Raw genomic sequence first — 25487 nt, 5'->3', positions numbered from 1 at the left:
GATATTGAAATAAGAGAAATTACTTGTATTAGGTTTTTCGGCGGTTAAAATAAGCAAAATTGTCTGCCAATGTCGTCAGATAATGCCGTTTGCTACAAAAAAACTATAAAAAAATACTAATTTTAAGTGAATTATCACTCAATATAAGATATTTAGGCTTGCTTTGATTTCACACTGCGAGCTCCAGGTCTTTATCTTCCAAGGTGTTTATTACTTGGTTAATGTTTAGTCAGAGGGTTTGTGGCCCCGAGGATGCAGCAAGGACATCTGAGACATACAGGGTTCTGAGAGTGGTTGGTAGAACCGCTGGTTCAGCCAATGGCTGAGTCCCAGGCAGAGCCCAGCATAGGGGCCAGGAGGATATAAAGCTGGGGTGGCAGAGCCAACCTCAGCCTATATGACAGGTCTATAGGTCAGCTCTGGACCTACACAAGGATTTAACTAAACAGAATCAGATGAACCAACACTAGTCTGTCATACCAGCGCTCCAAACCCATAGCTGCCGATTGCTTCTGATACTTAGACAGTCTCTAGGCCCTGACCAGGGGACTGAAGGACCTCAGTATTCCTTTTCTGTAGTGTTTGACCTGTAGAAGCCAGTAGGTGTGAGGAGCCTGTATTTACAGCCAGTCTGATGGAGAATGATGCCTATGACAGGATCGGGGACGAACCCCCTAACTACGAGGAGACGTCTTTCTCCGGTGGTACCACCTCTAACGGTAATGGGACTGGTAACGGAGAGCACCGGGCCGTCCGTCCGTCCGTGGTCAGTGCGTTTGGTCATGACACGCTGGACCGCGTGCCCAACATCGACTTCTACCGGAATGCTGGGAGTGTAAGCGGTAACCGTGCGGTCCGACCATCCCTGCAGGAGCTCCACGATGTCTTCCAGAAGGTCAGTGTGTGTGTGTCCTCCTCACCTCTACAACCCCCTCTACACACATCTGTATATAGACCTGTCTCTGTACATCAGTATATCACAACTGTCTATAGACCTGTCTCTGTACATCAGTATATAGACCTGTCTCTGTACATCAGTATATAGACCTGTCTCTGTACATCAGTATATAGACCTGTCTCTGTACATCAGTATATCACAACTGTCTATAGACCTGTCTCTGTACATCAGTATATAGACCTGTCTCTGTACATCAGTATATAGACCTGTCTCTGTACATCAGTATATAGACCTGTCTCTGTACATCAGTATATAGACCTGTCTCTGTACATCAGTATATAGACCTGTCTCTGTACATCAGTATATAGACCTGTCTCTGTACATCAGTATATAGACCTGTCTCTGTACATCAGTATATCAGTACCTGTCTCTGTACATCAGTATATAGACCTGTCTCTGTACATCAGTATATAGACCTGTCTCTGTACATCAGTATATAGACCTGTCTCTGTACATCAGTATATAGACCTGTCTCTGTACATCAGTATATAGACCTGTCTCTGTACATCAGTATATAGACCTGTCTCTGTACATCAGTATATAGACCTGTCTCTGTACATCAGTATATAGACCTGTCTCTGTACATCAGTATATCACAACTGTCTCCACCAAGTCAGCAGCCTTCGACCTGGAATCAACTCTCCTTTAATCCAGACATTTCAGAAAGATCATTGCAATTCAGATTCAGTAAATGAAAAACATTACATTTTTAGGTGGAACGTGTTTTGACAACAACATTGGCCTGTTTGTCTCTCAATTCAATTAAATCAATTCAATTCAAAGGGGCTTTATTGTTAAGGGAAACATATGTTTACATTGTCAAAGCAAGTTAAATAAATCATTAACTAAAGTAAGAAGAAAAAAGAAAACATCAACAACAAAAAACAATAAAAAATGTTCAGTAAACATTTCACTGATAAAGGTTTGAAAAGGATAAAGACGTGTCAAATGTTATATTATCAGCTATGTGTTTTAACAATGTACATATAGTTGTACTACGACTAGTAGGGGAAGAAAGTAAACAGATAAATATTGGTTATATTTACAATGTTGTTTTCATGGCAACTTGTCACAAATCTCTCTCTCTGTTTGTATTAGTTTCTCTCTGTTCATTTGTTTATCTCACTCTCTCTTTCTCTCTCTGACTGTGTGACAGATTACTATCATGTCACAACAGTGATTGGGTAACAGTCATGTCTGTTCTAAAGAAGGGAAAGTCACTTCCCACTGGGCACAAATTGGTTGAATCAATGTTGTTTCAGCTTAATTTCTCAACATATTGTGATGTGGAATCTACGTGGAAAATACATTGGATTTGAAAAAGTAATCAACAGCTGTTTTGAGGGTAACATAGACAAACCTTGTATAAAATACATTGGATTTGAAAAAGTAATCAACAGCTGTTTTGAGGGTAACATAGACAAACCTTGTATAAAATACATTGGATTTGAAAAAGTAATCAACAGCTGTTTTGAGGGTAACATAGACAAACCTTGTATAAAATACATTGGATTTGAAAAAGTAATCAACAGCTGTTTTGAGGGTAACATAGACAAACCTTGTATAAAATACATTGGATTTGAAAAAGTAATCAACAGCTGTTTTGAGGGTAACATAGACAAACCTTGTATAAAATACATTGGATTTGAAAAAGTAATCAACAGCTGTTTTGAGGGTAACATAGACAAACCTTGTATAAAATACATTGGATTTGAAAAAGTAATCAACAGCTGTTTTGAGGGTAACATAGACAAACCTTGTATAAAATATGTTGAATTTGTACCTTTATTTTTTTTATTTTATTTTACCTTTATTTAACTAGGCAAGTCAGTTAAGAATAAATTCTTATTTTCAATGACAGCCTAGGAACAGTGGGTTAACTGCCTATTCAGGGGCAGAATGACAGATCTGTACCTTGTCAGCTCAGGGATTTGAACTTGCAACCTTCCGGTTACTAGCCCAACGCTCTAACCAACGTCAGATCTTCAACATTATATCAACTATCAGTAGAATAAGAAAAGACAATAGGCTAGGCAGCACCTCCTACTGGAGAACTGATTTATCTACAGCTACCCTTTGACCTCACATCCAGGGTTTAAACAAGCGCTGCTGAGCTATGAGGCACAGCGGTCTAAGGCACTGCATCTCAGTGCTAGAGGCGTCACTACAGACCCTGGTTAGATCCCGGACTGTATCACCGTGATCGGGAGTCCCATAGGACGCCACACAACTGGTGCAGCGTCGTCCGGTTTAGGGGAGGGTTTGGCCGGGGTAGGCCGTAATTGTAAAATAAGAATTTGTTCTTAACTGACTTCCCTAGTTAAATGAAGGTTAAATAATAATGTTTTATAAAATAAAGATATTTGTCACTGACTTTTACCAATGTGATTTGCTGTTGCTGTCGAACCCATTCTAAAGGGTAGGTTTAACAGAGCAAATTAAATGTGACCGTACTTTATCACTCATATGTCATCAATTATGCTATTTTTAGCCCTATATAGCATTTTCAAAGTCATCAACAGCCATAGTTTCAATTCAACCCAGGATTGAACTAAAAATAGACAATAGGATTTCCAGTGACAGTGATCTTGAATTGTGTTTGATTGTCAACGCAACCAAATATCAACATTTGAAGGAAATGTATCTTCTGTTTGGATAGTTCCATCTGTACCACTGACTTAGTCTGGCTTTAATTCCACTTTGTTTTCAAATGAATCATTGTTGGATAAATAAATGTTGGATTCACGTCTCCATCTCAATCCAAAATCTAAGTTAAACAACAGGACTAAATCTCATTCAACTTGATTTAAAGTGCATTTACAGTTTCATTTGCCTTTAATTCAGTGACAAGCACAAGATAAATCTCCTTCAAATGTTGATATTTGGTTGCGTTTACAACCAAACACAATTCAATATCACGTTTGAAATACAATAAACAGCCTATTAACTTGTTGACAAGTTAACAAATTATATGGTGGATCCACATCTCCAACTCAGCCAAAAATAAAAGTTAAAGAATGGGATTAAGCCAGTTGACAGATGGAACTATCCAAGCAGTAGATACATCTCCTTTAAATGTTCATATTTGGTTGCCTTGTCAACCAAACACAATTCAATTGTAATACAGTAAATAGGCTATTTTACAAACTAATGAAACATTCACCCTTAAAATTAGCAACACATCCATGGTCACAGCTGGAGGTTACTGTAACTACAAATGTCTTCTTCCATCATCATATAAAGCATGCATGTTGAAGATAGCATGCAGAGGTATTCACAGGTCTGTGGAGATCTTCACAATTGCTGTAATAATCTGCCCAGCATCTCGAATGGCATTGATCATTGCACCATGTGCTTTGAATGTAATCTCAACTGTAATCCAGGTCATTTGGTTCTGCTATTAGATAAAGGACAGTAATAAGTAACACATAAATAAATCAACCAAATATCTGACATTGTTTTCCCATTGGAACTTTTGCTGTGACTTTAGATGGTTAAAAGCTCAGTGAAACATTTGGGTGACGACTAAACCAAACATCTGACATTGTTTTTTCATTGGAATTTGGTTGTGCTTTTAGATGGTTGAAAGCATAGTGATAACACATTGGAAATTCAACTAACTTTCGGCTCTCTTTTTGAGCGGGTGAATATAGGTTGTAATCTCATTGATCAAGGTCTCAACCAAATATTTCCCAATTATCCACATTGAAATGAGGTGGAGTGTGCAGTGGGTTGGCCTTGGATTGGTCAACTCATTCCTCTTAAAGCATTTATAGACCTACTGTGTCCTGAAAGAGAACAACATGAACTCTCTGGAGGAAAGAACATATGTTTTACAGTCTCAGAGAGGAAGATAAGATAAAGAGAAAAGAGAGAGGGAAGAGAGAGATAAATGGAGTTTATAGTCCTTTAATCATTCATTTAACTGGAAACATTCCTGCCACTTTCATTAACCGCAGTTCAACCATCTTTCACACCCTATAAACCTACTGCTAACACTGGGACTGAACAGTCGTCAAAGACAGAGATAAGAATAGATCTACACAATGGTTGACATACTGACAGGCTAAAGTGTTTTATAGATTTGGAACACCTTTGGGTGACAGCCAGTCTGTTATCTCTGTCTGACAGCCACGCCACGCCCTACACCAGACAGAGATCTGAGCATCTCATTAAAGAGCTTGGTACTTATGCGTCCTTTAAACACTTCATATTCGTCTTACAAAAAGTTTCAATTGGGTCCACGCTGTTCTCTCTCAGTTCTATTCTCTCTCTCTCTCTCTCACTCTCACTCTCACTCTCACACACACACACACACACACAGAGTGCAGTCTTCAAGGACAAGCACACAGTATAATAATGCTTCTCCAAACACGTATTCGTGTTCATCAGAATCAAACTGCAGACTCTCTCTCACACACACACTCAGGAACAAGAACACTGCGTCTCTTGTTTGATTGATTTAGAAAGAGAACATCCAACAGGAGGCCCAGAATTCTAACATCAAGTTACTGCACTGCCAACTCTCTCTGATTTCCTAAAGACAAAACTAATCTAAACTTCCTCTAAAGTTTCAACAAATTCCTTCTTCCTCTACCAGCCGTATTCTTGATCTTCCTCCAGGTAGACTGGGGTGATACGTGCCCCTGACAAGTCTTTTCCTCTCCTATTTTCTCTCTCTAGAATGGAAGGATCTCAGTGACGAACACGGTGGAGGATAGAGAGGGGAGCGACGGGACGCCGTCGGACGATGTGGAGTCTGTCATTCCCCTGGACAACAAAGATGGAACCGTGAGGTTCGGCTGGATAAAGGGAGTCCTGGTTAGTAGAGATGGGTTACTGTTATGTGAACTTTGTAATCTGAACTTCACTTAAACTGAACTTCACTTAAATTACTCTGTCTATTACTAAGAATTTGTATGGTTCTTATTGAAATGAAATATACAGGCCAGTTTACAATAGTCAGTAAGGTTTATATACAAGAGCGCTGCTGTACATATACAAAGACATTCCTTTTATAAATTTCTCTTACCCTACACACATACATACACACCAACATAGGGATTTTCTCACAGTTTATTACCACTCAGCTGACAGTTCCAGGCTCCCCCAGATACAAGAGCTCTGGAGGGGCTCTCCCTGTCTTACCTTATCTCCCCAGAGTTACAGCCAGGTCGGTTCAAACATAGGTTAATGCCCCTCTTCGTTCTCTTTCGACACACACATACATTCATTTCTTCCTAGGTCTATGCCACATAACCCCTTCCTAATGAACAAACATTATTTAACATTACTAGAAAGACGGGGTAGAATTCTGTTAGTTATAATTCTACCTTAAATGTATACATCATTTAGTCATTATTCATAATAAATCCAATAACAGTTACATTGGACAGGGTTAGGAGGGTCCTGGGGAGTGGAGATGGGTTATATTGGGCAGGGTTAGGAGGGTCCTGGTTAGTAGAGATGGGTTATATTGGGCAGGGTTAGGAGGGTCCTGGGAGTAGAGATGGGTTATTTCGGGGCAGGGTTAGGAGTGTCCTGGGGAGTGGAGATGGGTTATATTGGAGCAGGGTTAGGAGGGTCCTGGGGAGTGGAGATGGGTTATATTGGGGCAGATTTAGGCGGCCCTGGTTAGTAGAGATGGGTTATATTGGGGAAGGGTTAGGAGAGTCCTGGGAGTAGAGATGGGTTATTTCAGGGCAGGGTTAGGAGGGTCCTGGGGAGTGGAGATGGGTTGTATTGGGGCAGGATTAGGATGGTCCTGGGGAGTGGATATGGGTTGTATTGGTCAGGGTTAGGAGGGTCCTGGGGAGTGGAGATGGGTTACATTGGGCAGGGTTAGGAGAGTCCTGGGAGTAGTGATGGGTTATATTGGGGCAGGGTTTGGAGGGTCCTGGGTAGTGGACATGGGTTATATTGGGGCAGGGTTGGGAGGGTCCTGGGGAGTGGAGATGGGTTATATTGGGCAGGGTTAGGAGGGTCCTGGTTAGTAGAGATGGGTTATATTGGGCAGGGTTAGGAGAGTCCTGGGAGTAGAGATGGGTTATATTGGGCAGGGTTAGGAGGGTCCTGGTTAGTAGAGATGGGTTATCTCGAGGCAGGGTTAGGAGGGTCCTGGTTAGTAGAGATGGGTTATATTGGGCAGGGTTAGGAGGGTCCTGGTTAGTAGAGATGGGTTATTTCGGGGCAGGGTTAGGAGGGTCCTGGGGAGTAGAGATGGGTTATATTGGGGCAGGGTTAGGAGAGTCCTGGTTAGTAGAGATGGGTTACATTGGACAGGGTTAGGAGGGTCCTGGGGAGTGGAGATGGGTTATTTTGGGGCAGGGTTAGGAGGGTCCTGGTTAGTAGAGATGGGTTATATTGGGCAGGGTTAGGAGGGACCTGGTTAGTAGAGATGGGTTATTTCGGGGCAGGGTTAGGAGGGTCCTGGGGAGTGGAGATGGGTTATATTGGAGCAGGGTTAGGAGGGTCCTGGGGAGTGGAGATGGGTTATATTGGTGCAGAGTTAGGAGGGTCCTGGTTAGTAGAGATGGGTTACATTGGACAGGGTTAGGGGGGTCCTGGGGATTGGAGATGGGTTATTTTGGGGCAGGGTTAGGAGGGTCCTGGGGAGTGGAGATGGGTTATATTGGGGCAGATTTAGGCGGGCCCTGGTTAGTAGAGATGGGTTATATTGGGGAAGGGTTAGGAGAGTCCTGGGAGTAGAGATGGGTTATTTCAGGGCAGGGTTAGGAGGGTCCTGGGGAGTGGAGATGGGTTGTATTGGGGCAGGATTAGGATGGTCCTGGGGAGTGGAGATGGGTTGTATTGGTCAGGGTTAGGAGGGTCCTGGGGAGTGGAGATGGGTTGTATTGGTCAGGGTTAGGAGGGTCCTGGGGAGTGGAGATGGGTTGTATTGGGCAGGGTTAGGAGAGTTCTAGGAGTAGTGATGGGTTATATTGGGGCAGGGTTTGGAGGGTCCTGGGTAGTGGACATGGGTTATATTGGGGCAGGGTTGGGAGGGTCCTGGGGAGTGGAGATGGGTTGTATTGGGGCAGGATTAGGATGGTTCTTAATGGGGACCTGGTGTGGGCAGTTGGTTATGGGAACTGTCCTAATGGGAACCTGGTGAGGGAAGTTTGTTATGGGGACTGGCCTAATGGGATCCTGGTGAGGGCAGTTGGTTATGGGGACTGACCTAATGGGATCCTGGTGAGGGCAGTTGGTTATGGGGACTGTCCTAATGGGAACCTGGTGAGGGAAGTTTGTTATGGGGACTGGCCTAATGGGATCCTGGTGAGGGCAGTTGGTTATGGGGACTGACTTGGGATCCTAATGGGATCCTGGTGAGGGCAGTTGGTTATGGGGACTGGCTTGTCCTAATGGGATCCTGGTGAGGGCAGTTGGTTATGGGGACTGGCTTGTCCTAATGGGAACCTGGTGAGGGCAGTTTGTTATGGGGACTTGCCTAATGGGATCCTGGTGAGGGCAGTTGGTTATGGGGACTGGTCTTAGAGAGTGTTGCTGGATATCGAGCAGGGTGAATGGGGAGTCCTGGTCTGTGTGGTCAGGTTATGGGAACTTCTTCTACTGGGGGTCACCCTGCCACTCCTGAGCTGTATATCACAACCCAGCATCAATGAGTTAACCTGCATACTTCAGTGATACCCTGACAGGTCACATGATCTGTCTGGAAGCCTCAGACACAGACACTGACACAGCGATAAAGAGATTCAGATAGTCATTCTGTCATAACCCGGTCTCTATCTAACCTAACTACGATCTGACTGGAAGCGAAGAGACAAGGTCAAAGTGATCCTGCCCTGTGAGTAACTCAGGGCTAACCCCAGTCTCTACCTAACCTAGCCTCTCTCCTACTCTCTGTCTCTCTCCTCCTATCTCTCTCCTCCTCTCTCTCATCCTCTCTCGCCTCCTCTGTCTCCTCCTGTCTCTCTCCTCCTCTCTCTCCTCCCCTCCTGTCTCTCCTCCTCTGTCTCCCCCTGTCTCTCTACTACTCACTGTCTCTCTCCTCCTATCTCTCTCCTCCTCTCTCTCATCCTCTGTCTCCTCCTGTCTCTCTCCTCCTCTCTCTCATCCTCTGTCTCCTCCTGTCTCTCTCCTCCTCTCTCTCCTCATCTCTCCTCTCTCTCCTCCTCTGTCTTCTCCTGTCTCTCTCCTCCCCTCGCTCTCCTCCTGTCTCTCCTCCTGTCTCTCCTCCTCTCTCCTCTGTCTCCTCCTGTCTCTCTCCTCCTCTCTCTCTCTCCTGTCTCTCCTCCTCTCTCTCCTCTGTCTCCTCCTGTCTCTCTCCTCCTTTCTCTCCTCCCCTCGCTCTACTCCTGTCTCTCCTCCTCTCTCCTCTCTCTGTCTTCTCCTGTTTCTCTCCTCCTCCTCTCTCTCCTCCCCTCACTCTCCACCTGTCTCTCCTCTCCTCTCTTACTCCTCTCTCTCCTCCTCTCTCCTCTCTCTCCCCTCCTGTCTCTCCTCCTGTCTCTCTCCTTCTCTCTCTCCTCCTCTCTCTCTCCTCCTCCTCTCTCCCTCCTGTCTCTCCTCCTCTCTCCTCCTCTCTCTCCTCCTCTCTCTCCCTCCTGTCTCTCCTCCTCTCTCCTCTCTCTCCTCTTGTCTTTCCTCCTCTCTCCTCTTCTCTCTCCTCCTCTCTCTCCTCCTGTCTCTCCTCCTCTCTCCTCTCTCTCCTCTTGTCTTTCCTCCTCTCTCCTCTTCTCTCTCCTCCTCTCTCTCCTCCTGTCTCTCCTCCTCTCTCCTCTCTCTCCTCTTGTCTTTCCTCCTCTCTCCTCTTCTCTCTCCTCCTCTCTCTCCTCCTGTCTCTCCTCCTCTCTCCTCTCTCTCCTCTTGTCTTTCCTCCTCTCTCCTCCTCTCTTTCCTCCTGTCTCTCCTCCTCTCTCTCTCTCTCTCTCTTGTCTTTCCTCCTCTCTCTCTCTCTCTCTCTCTCCTCCTCTCTCTCCTCCTGTCTCTCCTCCTCTCTCTCTCTCTCTCTCTCCTCTTGTCTTTCCTCCTCTCTCCTCTTCTCTCTCCCTCTCTCTCCTCCTGTCTCCTCCTCCTCCTCTCTCTCTCTCCTCTCTCTTTCCTCCTCTCTCCTCTTCTCTCTCCTCTCTCTCCTCCTGTCTCTCCTCCTCTCTCCTCTCTCTCCTCTTGTCTTTCCTCCTCTCTCCTCCTCTCTTTCCTCCTGTCTCTCCTCCTCTCTCCTCTCTCTCCTCTTGTCTTTCCTCCTCTCTCCTCTTCTCTCTCCTCCTCTCTCTCCTCCTGTCTCTCCTCCTCTCTCCTCTTCTCTAGGTGAGATGTATGTTGAACATCTGGGGTGTGATGCTGTTCATCCGTCTGTCCTGGGTGTTTGGACAGGCCGGCTGGGGTAAGTACAACACAGAGTAATAAATAATTACACCACATACACTATCAGAAAAAAGGAGTGCTATGTAGCAGGCTCCTTTTCAGGTCAGATAGAACCCTTTAGGTTTCCAAAAAGAACCAGGTTACAAAAAAATTATCTGGATTCCAAATAGATAAAGGTTGGTATTGGGAACCAGAAAGAGTTCTACCTTATCTTAAATTCAGAGGGTTCCCCAATACTCCCCTACAGAAGTGGTATTTAAAGTTGGGGTCACGATGGGGTAACTGCAGTGGGGACGCCAAAATGTTTTTAAAAATCACATTTTAAACAATGAGGAGTACAGATTATTACTGTATTACTGTATACAATATACAAACGTTTTGAGAAAGATCATTTGAAAGCTACAATTTTATTGAGAAAATATATTTATTGGTTTCTTTTGATGTTGATAAGAAATGAATATGCAATGAACATTTTAAGGTTGTGTCTTTAGATTTGGGTTGGGGTCGCAAGAAATTATTGGGGGGAAAATGGGGTCCCCAGAAATTCTGGTGGAAAATATTGGGTCCCCACTGAAAAAGTTTGAATACCACTGACCTACAGGGACATTCTTTGTTGCACTCTTTGTTTCTGAGAGTGTAGACATGCAAAAATATGTACAACACAAAAAGACAACCAGTCAGCTCCCAGTGTCCTTCACTCTGAGGTCAAAGCAAAGGAAGTAGCTTGAATGTACCAGGTGTGTGTATGTGTGTGTGTGTGTGTGTTTGTGTGCATGTCTGTGTTTATCAGGGGTGAGGACCTCTTTATGGAGCATAACTAATGTATTTCAGAGCGCTGGCTGCAGTGCAGATAGAGACCATGACAGATATCAGAGTAAACCGCCTGCTGGAACTAACAGCCTACAGGCCTACAGCACCATTAGTCCTGAGAATGGACCATTTCAGACGCACAGAAGTCTTCACTGTGTTTCTCAAGGTGTTAGAGGTTACTGGAGGGGACAGAAGGCTTCACTGTGTTTCTCAAGGTGTTAGAGGTGACTGGAGGGGACAGAAGGCTTCACTGTGTTTCTCAAGGTGTTAGAGGTGACTGGAGGGACAGAAGGCTTCACTGTGTTTCTCAAGGTGTTAGAGGTGACTGGAGGGACAGAAGGCTTCACTGTGTTTCTCAGGGTGTTAGAGGTGACTGGAGGGGACAGAAGGCTTCACTGTGTTTCTCAAGGTGTTAGAGGTGACTGGAGGGGACAGAACTTCACTGTGTTTCTCAAGGTGACTGGAGGGGACAGAAGGCTTCACTGTGTTTCTCAAGGTGTTAGAGGTGACTGGAGGGGACAGAAGGCTTCACTGTGTTTCTCAAGGTGTTAGAAGTGACTGGAGGGGACAGAAGGCTTCACTGTGTTTCTCAAGGTGTTAGAGGTGACTGGAGGGACAGAAGGCTTCACTGTGTTTCTCAAGGTGTTAGAGGTGACTGGAGGGACAGAAGGCTTCACTGTGTTTCTCAGGGTGTTAGAAGTGAATGGAGGGGACAGAAGGCTTCACTGTGTTTATCAAGGTGTTAGAGGTGACTGGAGGGGACAGAAGGCTTCACTGTGTTTCTCAAGGTGTTAGAGGTGACTGGATGGCACAGAAGGTGTGGTCAGGTGTTAGAAAGAGAAGTTGGTAGATTATTTCAGAACCAGCACAGTGTGACAAAAACAGAACACTACACTCCTTTATACTCGGGTTCTTAAAGTCGTACTCCAGTTTCTGATTTAGCTATTTTTTTAAATAGTTTTACCCTTTACTGTATTCATATCACTTTCAAAAGTAAAAGTTCCAAAGTTGCTGGAGGACCATCTTTAAGAAGAAAACTTTGCAAAACATTGTATGCCTTCACATGTAGACAGACTGTAAATGGCCTGAGCAGGGGTGAGTTGGATTAACAGGTATTTTGTGTTTTAGGTCTGGGCATTGTGGTCATTGCTCTGAGCTGTGTGGTGACCACCGTCACAGGTCTCTCCATGTCTGCTATCTGCACCAATGGAGTGGTACGAGGAGGTGAGTCAACCAAATCAAATCAAATGTTATTTGTCACATGCGCCGAATACAACAGGTGTCGGTAGACCTTACAGTGAAATGCTTACTTACAAGTCCTTAACCAACAATGTTTTGAGAAAAATAAGTGCTAAGTAAAAAAACATATAAGAAAAAAATAAAATAAAAATAACAAATAATTAAAGAGCAGCAGTAAAATAACAGTAGCGAGGCTTTATGCAGGCAATCAACACATTATAAACATGAGACAATGTTGAAAAAACAAGGAGAGCTCTAAGGTTGTTCTCAATGACTGTCCACTGTATGTACAAGTAGAGGAATGTTATTATCCCTGCTCCCTACCTGCTCTGTGTCCACTGTATGTACAAGTAGAGGAATGTTATTATCCCTGCTCCCTACCTGCTCTGTGTCCACTGTATGTACAAGTAGAGGAATGTTATTATCCCTGCTCCCTACCTGCTCTGTGTCCACTGTATGTACAAGTAGAGGAATGTTATTATCCCTGCTCCCTACCTGCTCTGTGTCCACTGTATGTACAAGTAGAGGAATGTTATTATCCCTGCTCCCTACCTGCTCTGTGTCCACTGTATGTACAAGTAGAGGTACAGAATGTTATTATCCCTGCTCCCTACCTGCTCTGTGTCCACTGTATGTACAAGTAGAGGAATGTTATTATCCCTGCTCCCTACCTGCTCTGTGTCCACTGTATGTACAAGTAGAGGAATGTTATTATCCCTGCTCCCTACCTGCTCTGTGTCCACTGTATGTACAAGTAGAGGAATGTTATTATCCCTGCTCTGTGTCCACTGTACCTGCTCTGTGTGTCCACTGTATGTACAAGTAGAGGAATGTTATTATCCCTGCTCCCTACCTGCTCTGTGTCCACTGTATGTACAAGTAGAGGAATGTTATTATCCCTGCTCCCTACCTGCTCTGTGTCCACTGTATGTACAAGTAGAGGAATGTTATTATCCCTGCTCCCTACCTGCTCTGTGTCCACTGTATGTACAAGTAGAGGAATGTTATTATCCCTGCTCCCTACCTGCTCTGTGTCCACTGTATGTACAAGTAGAGGAATGTTATTATCCCTGCTCCCTACCTGCTCCCTACCTGCTCTGTGTCCACTGTATGTACAAGTAGAGGAATATGTACAAGTAGAGGAATGTTATTATCCCTGCTCCCTACCTGCTCTGTGTCCACTGTATGTACAAGTAGAGGAATGTTATTATCCCTGCTCCCTACCTGCTCTGTGTCCACTGTATGTACAAGTAGAGGAATGTTATTATCCCTGCTCCCTACCTGCTCTGTGTCCACTGTATGTACAAGTAGAGGAATGTTATTATCCCTGCTCCCTACCTGCTCTGTGTCCACTGTATGTACAAGTAGAGGAATGTTATTATCCCTGCTCCCTACCTGCTCTGTGTCCACTGTATGTACAAGTAGAGGAATGTTATTATCCCTGCTCCCTACCTGCTCTGTGTCCACTGTATGTACAAGTAGAGGAATGTTATTATCCCTGCTCCCTACCTGCTCTGTGTCCACTGTATGTACAAGTAGAGGAATGTTATTATCCCCCTGCTCCCTACCTGCTCTGTGTCCACTGTATGTACAAGTAGAGGAATGTTATTATCCCTGCTCCCTACCTGCTCTGTGTCCACTGTATGTACAAGTAGAGGAATGTTATTATCCCTGCTCCCTACCTGCTCTGTGTCCACTGTATGTACAAGTAGAGGAATGTTATTATCCCTGCTCCCTACCTGCTCTGTGTCCACTGTATGTACAAGTAGAGGAATGTTATTATCCCTGCTCCCTACCTGCTCTGTGTCCACTGTATGTACAAGTAGAGGAATGTTATTATCCCTGCTCCCTACCTGCTCTGTGTCCACTGTATGTACAAGTAGAGGAATGTTATTATCCCTGCTCCCTACCTGCTCTGTGTCCACTGTATGTACAAGTAGAGGAATGTTATTATCCCTGCTCCCTACCTGCTCTGTGTCCACTGTATGTACAAGTAGAGGAATGTTATTATCCCTGCTCCCTACCTGCTCTGTGTCCACTGTATGTACAAGTAGAGGAATGTTATTATCCCTGCTCCCTACCTGCTCTGTGTCCACTGTGTTGTACAAGTAGAGGAATGTTATTATCCCTGCTCCCTACCTGCCCTGTATGTACAAGTAGAGGAATGTTATTATCCCTGCTCCCTACCTGCTCTGTGTCCACTGTATGTACAAGTAGAGGAATGTTATTATCCCTGCTCCCTACCTGCTCTGTGTCCACTGTATGTACAAGTAGAGGAATGTTATTATCCCTGCTCCCTACCTGCTCTGTGTCCACTGTATGTACAAGTAGAGGAATGTTATTATCCCTGCTCCCTACCTGCTCTGTGTCCACTGTATGTACAAGTAGAGGAATGTTATTATCCCTGCTCCCTACCTGCTCTGTGTCCACTGTATGTACAAGTAGAGGAATGTTATTATCCCCGCTCCCTACCTGCTCTGTGTCCACTGTATGTACAAGTAGAGGAATGTTATTAATGATTGGTTTCCAGGAGGGGCGTACTACCTGATATCACGTAGTCTGGGACCAGAGTTTGGCGGTTCCATTGGTCTCATCTTCGCCTTCGCTAACGCTGTTGCCGTGGCGATGTACGTGGTGGGCTTCGCAGAGACTGTGGTTGACCTACTCAAGGTACGTAGCATCTCTGTGTGTGTGTGTGTGTGTGTGTGTGTGTGTGTGTGTGTGTGTGTGTGTGTGTGTGTGTGTGTGTGTGTGTGTGTGTCAGATCACTGACTGTGGTCCCTCTCTCCCTCTCCCCCCTCTCTCTCTACCTCTCCCTGTGCATGTCTCTCTCCACCTCTGTCTCCCCCTCCTTCCCTCTCCTCTACAGGAAAACAATGCCATTATGATAGATGAGCTGAATGACATCAGGATCATCGGCTGTATCTCGGTGGTACTGCTGCTGGGGATCTCAGTGGCCGGGATGGAGTGGGAGGCCAAGGTGATATACTACACTACGCTACATTACATTACACTACACATTATACTACATTAAACTACAGTACACTAAATTAGACAACACTAGACTATGCTATACTACACTACACTACAATAAACAACACAATTGTACATTATACTACATTATACTACACTACATTATACAACACTATGCTACATTATACTACATGATACTAGACTATGCTACATTACACTACACTACACTACAATAAACAACACTACTCTACATTATACTACATTATACTACACTACATTATACAACACTATGCTACATTATACAACATTATACAACACTACGCTACTCTACGCTACATTACATTATACTACTCTACTCTATGCTACATTACATTATACCACCCTACTCTACATTACATTATACTACGGTACATTACACAATGCTACTATACGCTACATTACATTATACTACTCTACGCTAAATTACACTACTCTACTCTACACTACATTACAGTATACTACTATACGCTAAATTACACTACACTACACTACTCTACATTACAGTATACTACTCTACGCTACATTACTCTACTCTACGCTACATTACATTATACTACTCTACTCTACATTACATTATACTACTCTACTCTACGCTACATTACATTATACTACTCTACACTACATTACATTATACTACTCTACACTACATTACATTATACTACTCTACATTCCATTACATTATACTACTCTACACTACATTACATTATACTACTCTACACTACATTACATTATACTACTCTACTCTATATTACATTATACTACTCTACTCTACGCTACATTACATTATACTACTCTACGCTACATTACATTATACTACTCTACACTACATTACATTATACTACTCTACATTCCATTACATTATACTACTCTACACTACATTACATTATACTACTCTACACTACATTACATTATACTACTCTACTCTATATTACATTATACTACTCTACTCTACACTACATTACATCATACTACTCTACGCTACATTACATTATACTACACTACATTAAACTACTCTACGCTACATTACACTACTCTACTCTACATTACATTATACTACTCTACACTACACTACATTATACTACTCTACATTACATTATACTACTCTACTCTAAATTACATTATACTACTCTACGCTACATTACATTATACTACTCTACGCTACATTACATTATACTACTCTACACTACATTACATTATACTACTCTACATTCCATTACATTATACTACTCTACACAACATTACATTATACTACTCTACACTACATTACATTATACTACTCTACTCTATATTACATTATACTACTCTACTCTACACTACATTACATTATACTACTCTACGCTACATTACATTATACTACACTACATTACACTACTCTACGCTACATTACACTACTCTACTATACATTACATTATACTACTCTACGCTACATTACATTATACTACTCTACGCTACATTACATTATACTACTCTACGCTACATTACATTATACTACTCTACACTACATTACATTATACTACTCTACATTCCATTACATTATACTACTCTACACTACATTACATTATACTACTCTACACTACATTACATTATACTACTCTACACTACATTACATTATACTACTCTACATTCCATTACATTATACTACTCTACACTACATTACATTATACTACTCTACTCTATATTACATTATACATTATACTACTCTACTCTACATTACATTATACTACTCTACTCTATATTACATTATACTACTCTACTCTACATTACATTATACTACTCTACTCTAAATTACATTATACTACTCTACTCTACGCTACATTACATTATACTACTCTACGCTACATTACATTATACTACTATACGCTACATTACATTTTACTACTCTACTCTACATTACATTATACTACTCTACACTACATTACATTATACTACTCTACTCTACATTACACTACTCTACATTCCATTACATTATACTACTCTACTCTACATTACAGTATACTACTCTACGCTACATTACATTATACTACTCTACTCTACGCTACATTACATTATACTACTCTACTCTACGCTACATTACATTATACTACTCTACTCTACGATACATTACATTATACTACTCTACTCTATATTACATTATACTACTCTCCTCTATATTACATTATACTACTCTACGCTACATTACATTATACTACTCTAGATAACATAATACTACTCTACTCTATATTACATTATACTCCTCTACTCTACATTACATTATAATACTCTACTCTATATTACATTATACTACTCTACATTACGTTATACTACTCTACATTACGTTATACTACTCTACGATACATTACATTATACTACTCTACTCTACATTACATTATACTACTCTACTCTACGCTACATTACATTATACTACTATACGCTACATTACATTATACTACTCTACATTACATTATACTACTCTACACTACATTACATTATACTACTCTACTCTACATTACACTACTCTACATTCCATTACATTATACTACTCTACTCTATGCTACATTACATTATACTACTCTACGCTACATTACATTATACTACTCTACACTACATTACATTATACTACTCTACATTCCATTACATTATACTACTCTACACTACATTACATTATACTACTCTACACTACATTACATTATACTACTCTACTCTACATTACAGTATACTACTCTACGCTACATTACATTATACTACTCTACTCTACGCTACATTACATTATACTACTCTACTCTACGCTACATTACATTATACTACTCTACTCTACGCTACATTACATTATACTACTCTACTCTACGATACATTACATTATACTACTCTACTCTATATTACATTATACTACTCTCCTCTATATTACATTATACTACTCTACGCTACATTACATTATACTACTCTACATAACATAATACTACTCTACTCTATATTACATTATACTCCTCTACTCTACATTACATTATAATACTCTACTCTATATTACATTATACTACTCTACATTACGTTATACTACTCTACATTACGTTATACTACTCTACGATACATTACATTGTACTACTCTACTCTAAATTACATTATACTACTCTACATTACATTATACTACTCTACACTACATTACATTATACTACTCTACTCTACATTACACTACTCTACATTCCATTACATTATACTACTCTACACTACATTACATTATACTACTCTACGCTACATTACATTATACTACTCTACACTACATTACATTATACTACTCTACTCTACATTACATTATACTACTCTACATCTACATTACATTATACTACTCTACTCTACGCTACATTACATTATACTACTCTACATAACATTACATTATACTACTCTACTCTACATTACATTATACTACTCTACTACATTACATTATACTACTCTACTCTATATTACATTATACTACTCTACATTACATTACTATTATACTATACTACTCTACGATACATTACATTATACTACTCTACACTACATTACATTATACTACTCTACTTACATTACATTACTTATACTACTCTACACTACATTACATTATATACTACTCTACTTACATTATACTACTCTACATTCCATTACATTATACTACTCTACACTACATTACATTATACTACTCTACGCTACATTACATTATACTACTCTACACATTACATTATACTACTCTACACTACATTACATTATACTACTCTACTCTATATTACATTATACTACTCTACTACGCTACATTACATTATACTACTCTACGCTACATTACATTATACTACTCTACACTACATTACATTATACTACTCTACATTCCATACATTATACTACTCTACATTTACATTATACTACTCTACATACATTACATTATACTACTCTACATTACTACATTACATTACTACTACTCTACGCATTACATTACATTATACATTATACTTATACTCTACGCTACATTACATTATACTACTATACTACATTACATTATACTACTCTACATTACATTATACTACTCTACTCTACGATACATTACATTATACTACTCTACTTATATTACATTATACTACTCTCTCTCTATATTACATTATACTACTCTACGCTACATTACATTATACTACTCTACATAACATTATACTACTCTACTCTATATTACATTATACTCCTCTACTCTACATTACATTATAATACTCTACTCTATATTACATTATACTACTCTACATTTACGTTATACTACTCTATTACGTTATACTACTCTACGATACATTACATTATACTACTCTACATTACATTATACTACTCTACTCTAAATTACATTATACTACTCTACTCTACGCTACATTACATTATACTACTATACGCTACATTACATTATACTACTCTACTCTACATTACATTATACTACTCTACACTACATTACATTATACTACTCTACTCTACATTACACTACTCTACATTCCATTACATTATACTACTCTACACTACATTACATTATACTACTCTACGCTACATTACATTATACTACTCTACTCTACATTACATTATACTACTCTACACTACATTACATTATACTACTCTACTCTATATTACATTATACTACTCTACTCTATGCTACATTACATTATACTACTTGCATTATACTACTATTTACATTATACTACTCTACACTACATTACATTATACTACATTATTACATTATACTACTCTACACTACATTACATTATACTACTCTACACTACATTACATTATACTACTCTACTCTACATTACAGTATACTACTCTACGCTACATTACATTATACTACTCTACTCTACATTACATTATACTATTACATTATTACATTATACTACTCTACGCTACATTACATTATACTACTCTACTTACATTACATTATACTACTCTACTCTACGCTACATTACATTATACTACTTACTTATACTACTCTACGATACATTACATTATACTACTCTACTCTATATTACATTATACTACTCTCCTCTATATTACATTATACTACTCTACGCTACATTACATTATACTACTCTACATAACATAATACTACTCTACTCTATATTACATTATACTACTCTACTACTCTACATTACATTATAATACTCTACTCTATATTACATTATACTACTCTACATTACGTTATACTACTCTACATTTACGTTATACTACTCTACGATACATTACATTATACTACTCTACTCTACATTACATTATACTACTCTACTTACATTACATTATACTACTCTACTCTACGCTACATTACATTATACTACTATACGCTACATTACATTATACTACTCTACATACTACATTACATTATACTACTCTACACTACATTACATTATACTACTCTACATGCTACATTACATTATACTACTCTACGCTACATTACATTATACTACTCTACACTACATTACATTATACTACTCTACACATTACATTATACTACTCTACATTACATTACATTATACTACTCTACACTACATTACATTATACTACTCTACTACATTACATTATACTACTCTACTACATTACATTATACTACTCTACGCTACATTACATTATACTACTCTACACTACATTACATTATACTACTCTACATTACATTACATTATACTACTCTACACTACATTACATTATACTACTCTACACTACATTACATTATACTACTCTACTCTACATTACATTATACTACTCTACACTACATTACATTATACTACTCTACACTACATTACATTATACTACTCTACACTACATTACATTATACTACTCTACACTACATTACATTATACTACTCTACACTACATTACAGTATACTACTCTACGCTACATTACATTATACTACTCTACTCTACGCTACATTACATTATACTACTCTACTCTACGCTACATTACATTATACTACTCTACTCTACGATACATTACATTATACTACTCTACTCTACGATACATTACATTATACTACTCTACTCTATATTACATTATACTACTCTCCTCTATATTACATTATACTACTCTACGCTACATTACATTATACTACTCTATATAACATAATACTACTCTACTCTATATTACATTATACTCCTCTACTCTACATTACATTATAATACTCTACTCTATATTACATTATACTACTCTACATTACGTTATACTACTCTACATTACGTTATACTACTCTACGATACATTACATTATACTACTCTACATTACATTATACTACTCTACTCTAAATTACATTATACTACTCTACTCTACGCTACATTACATTATACTACTATACGCTACATTACATTATACTACTCTACTCTACATTACATTATACTACTCTACACTACATTACATTATACTACTCTACTCTACATTACACTACTCTACATTCCATTACATTATACTACTCTACACTACATTACATTATACTACTCTACGCTACATTACATTATACTACTTACTACATTACATTATACTACTCTACACTACATTACATTATACTACTCTACATTACTATATTACATTATACTACTCTACTCTATGCTACATTACATTATACTACTCTACGCTACATTACATTATACTACTCTACACTACATTACATTATACTACTCTACATTCCATTACATTATACTACTCTACATTACTACTACATTACATTATACTACTCTACACTACATTACATTATACTACTCTACTCTACATTACATTATACTACTCTACTACATTACATTATACTATTACATTACATATACTACTCTACGCTACATTACATTATACTACTACTCTACACATTACATTATACTACTCTACTCTACATTACATTATACTACTCTACTCTACGCTACATTACATTATACTACTCTACTCTACGATACATTACATTATACTACTCTACTCTATATTACATTATACTACTCTCCTCTATATTACATTATACTACTCTACGCTACATTACATTACTACTACTACATAACATAATACTACTCTACTATATTACATTATACTCCTCTACTCTACATTACATTATAATACTCTACTCTATATTACATTATACTACTCTACATTACGTTATACTACTCTACATTACGTTATACTACTCTACGATACATTACATTATACTACTCTACACATTACATTATACTACTCTACTCTATATTACATTATACTACTCTACTCTATGCTCATTACATTATACTACTCTACGCTACATTACAATTATACTACTCTACCCTACATTACATTATACTACTCTACACTACATTACATTATACTACTCTACATACATTACATTATACTACTCTACATTACATTACATTATACTACTCTACACTACATTACATTATACTACTCTACGCTACATTACATTATACTACTCTACTCTACATTACATTATACTACTCTACACTACATTACATTATACTACTCTACTCTACATTACATTATACTACTCTACTCTATGCTACATTACATTATACTACTCTACTACTACATTACATTATACTACTTACACTACATTACATTATACTACTCTACATTCATTACATTATACTACTCTACACTACATTACATTATACTACTCTACACTACATTACATTATACTACTCTACTCTACATTACATTATACTACTCTACATACATTACATTATACTACTCTACACTACATTACATTATACTACTCTACTTACTACATTACATTACTATTACATTACATTATACTACTCTACTCTACATTACAGTATACTACTCTACGCTACATTACATTATACTACTCTACTCTACGCTACATTACATTATACTACTCTACTCTACATTACATTATACTACTCTACTCTACGCTACATTACATTATACTACTCTACTCTACGATACATTACATTATACTACTCTACTCTATATTACATTATACTACTCTCCTCTATATTACATTATACTACTCTACGCTACATTACATTATACTACTCTACATAACATAATACTACTCTACTCTATATTACATTATACTCCTCTACTCTACATTACATTATAATACTCTACTCTATATTACATTATACTACTCTACATTACGTTATACTACTCTACATTACGTTATACTACTCTACGATACATTACATTATACTACTCTACTCTACATTACATTATACTACTCTACTCTAAATTACATTATACTACTCTACTCTACGCTACATTACATTATACTACTATACGCTACATTACATTATACTACTCTACTCTACATTACATTATACTACTCTACACTACATTACATTATACTACTCTACTCTACATTACACTACTCTACATTCCATTACATTATACTACTCTACACTACATTACATTATACTACTCTACGCTACATTACATTATACTACTCTACGCTACATTACATTATACTACTCTACTCTACATTACATTATACTACTCTACACTACATTACATTATACTACTCTACTCTATATTACATTATACTACTCTACTCTATGCTACATTACATTATACTACTCTACGCTACATTACATTATACTACTCTACACTACATTACATTATACTACTCTTTCCATTACATTATACTACTCTACACTACATTACATTATACTACTCTACACTACATTACATTATACTACTCTACTTACTACATTACACATTATACTACTTACGCTACATTACATTATACTACTCTACTCTACGCTACATTACATTATACTACTCTACTTACATTACATTATACTACTCTACTCTACGCTACATTACATTATACTACTCTACTCTACGATACATTACATTATACTACTCTACTCTATATTACATTATACTACTCTCCTCTATATTACATTATACTACTCTACGCTACATTACATTATACTACTCTACATATTACATATACTACTCTACTCTATATTACATTATACTACTCTACTCTACATTACATTATAATACTCTACTCTATATTACATTATACTACTCTACATTACATACTACTTACATTACTATACTACTCTACGATACATTACATTATACTACTCTACTCTACATTACATTATACTACTCTACTCTAAATTACATTATACTACTCTACTCTACGCTACATTACATTATACTACTATACGCTACATTACATTATACTACTCTACTCTACATTACATTATACTACTCTACTCTACATTACACTACTCTACATTCCATTACATTATACTACTCTACACTACATTACATTATACTACTCTACGCTACATTACATTATACTACTCTACACTACATTACATTATACTACTCTACTTACATTACATTATACTACTCTACTACATTACTTATACTACTCTACTCTATTACATTATACTACTCTACTCTATGCTACATTACATTATACTACTCTACGCTACATTACATTATACTATTACACTACATTACATTATACTACTCTACATTCCATTACATTATACTACTCTACACTACATTACATTATACTACTCTACACTACATTACATTATACTACTCTCTACTTACATATACTACTTACTACTACTCTACATTACATTATACTACTCTACTCTACGCTACATTACATTATACTACTCTACTCTACGCTACATTACATTATACTACTCTACATTACATTATACTACTCTACTCTACGATACATTACATTATACTACTCTACTCTATATTACATTATACTACTACTCCTCTATATTACATTATACTACTCTACGCTACATTACATTATACTACTCTACATAACTAATACTACTCTACATTACATTATACTACTCTACTCTACATTACATTATATACTACTCTACATTACATTATACTACTCTACTCTACATTACATTATACTACTCTACATTACATTATACTACTCTACTCTACATTACATTATACTACTCTACTCTACATTACACTACTCTACATTCCATTACATTATACTACTCTACACTACATTACATTATACTACTCTACGCTACATTACATTATACTACTCTACACTACATTACATTATACTACTCTACTCTACATTACATTATACTACTCTACACTACATTACATTATACTACTCTACTCTATATTACATTATACTACTCTACTCTATGCTACATTACATTATACTACTCTACGCTACATTACA

At 38.3% G+C, this 25487-nt stretch overlaps 1 protein-coding gene across 1 annotated transcript in view; it reads left to right on the top strand.

Annotated features, from left to right (window-relative positions):
* The first annotated feature begins 299 nt into the window (after nt 1-299).
* The window catches only part of slc12a1 (solute carrier family 12 member 1), a 47683-nt gene continuing 22495 nt past the window's right edge, over nt 300-25487 (top strand). The window contains exons 1-6 of the mRNA XM_042316068.1: nt 300-895; nt 5642-5779; nt 10229-10304; nt 12224-12319; nt 14865-15004; nt 15204-15314. Coding sequence (XP_042172002.1) covers nt 635-895; nt 5642-5779; nt 10229-10304; nt 12224-12319; nt 14865-15004; nt 15204-15314 — 822 coding nt within the window. The 5' untranslated portion in view covers nt 300-634. The remainder of the gene's footprint in view (nt 896-5641; nt 5780-10228; nt 10305-12223; nt 12320-14864; nt 15005-15203; nt 15315-25487) is intronic.

This window comes from Oncorhynchus tshawytscha, unplaced genomic scaffold (genome assembly GCF_018296145.1).
Source record: "Oncorhynchus tshawytscha isolate Ot180627B unplaced genomic scaffold, Otsh_v2.0 Un_contig_3056_pilon_pilon, whole genome shotgun sequence".
In the NCBI taxonomy this organism is placed as follows: domain Eukaryota; kingdom Metazoa; phylum Chordata; class Actinopteri; order Salmoniformes; family Salmonidae; genus Oncorhynchus; species Oncorhynchus tshawytscha.
Note: the sequence above shows the minus strand (reverse complement) of the source record. Positions and strands in the feature narration are given on the sequence as shown.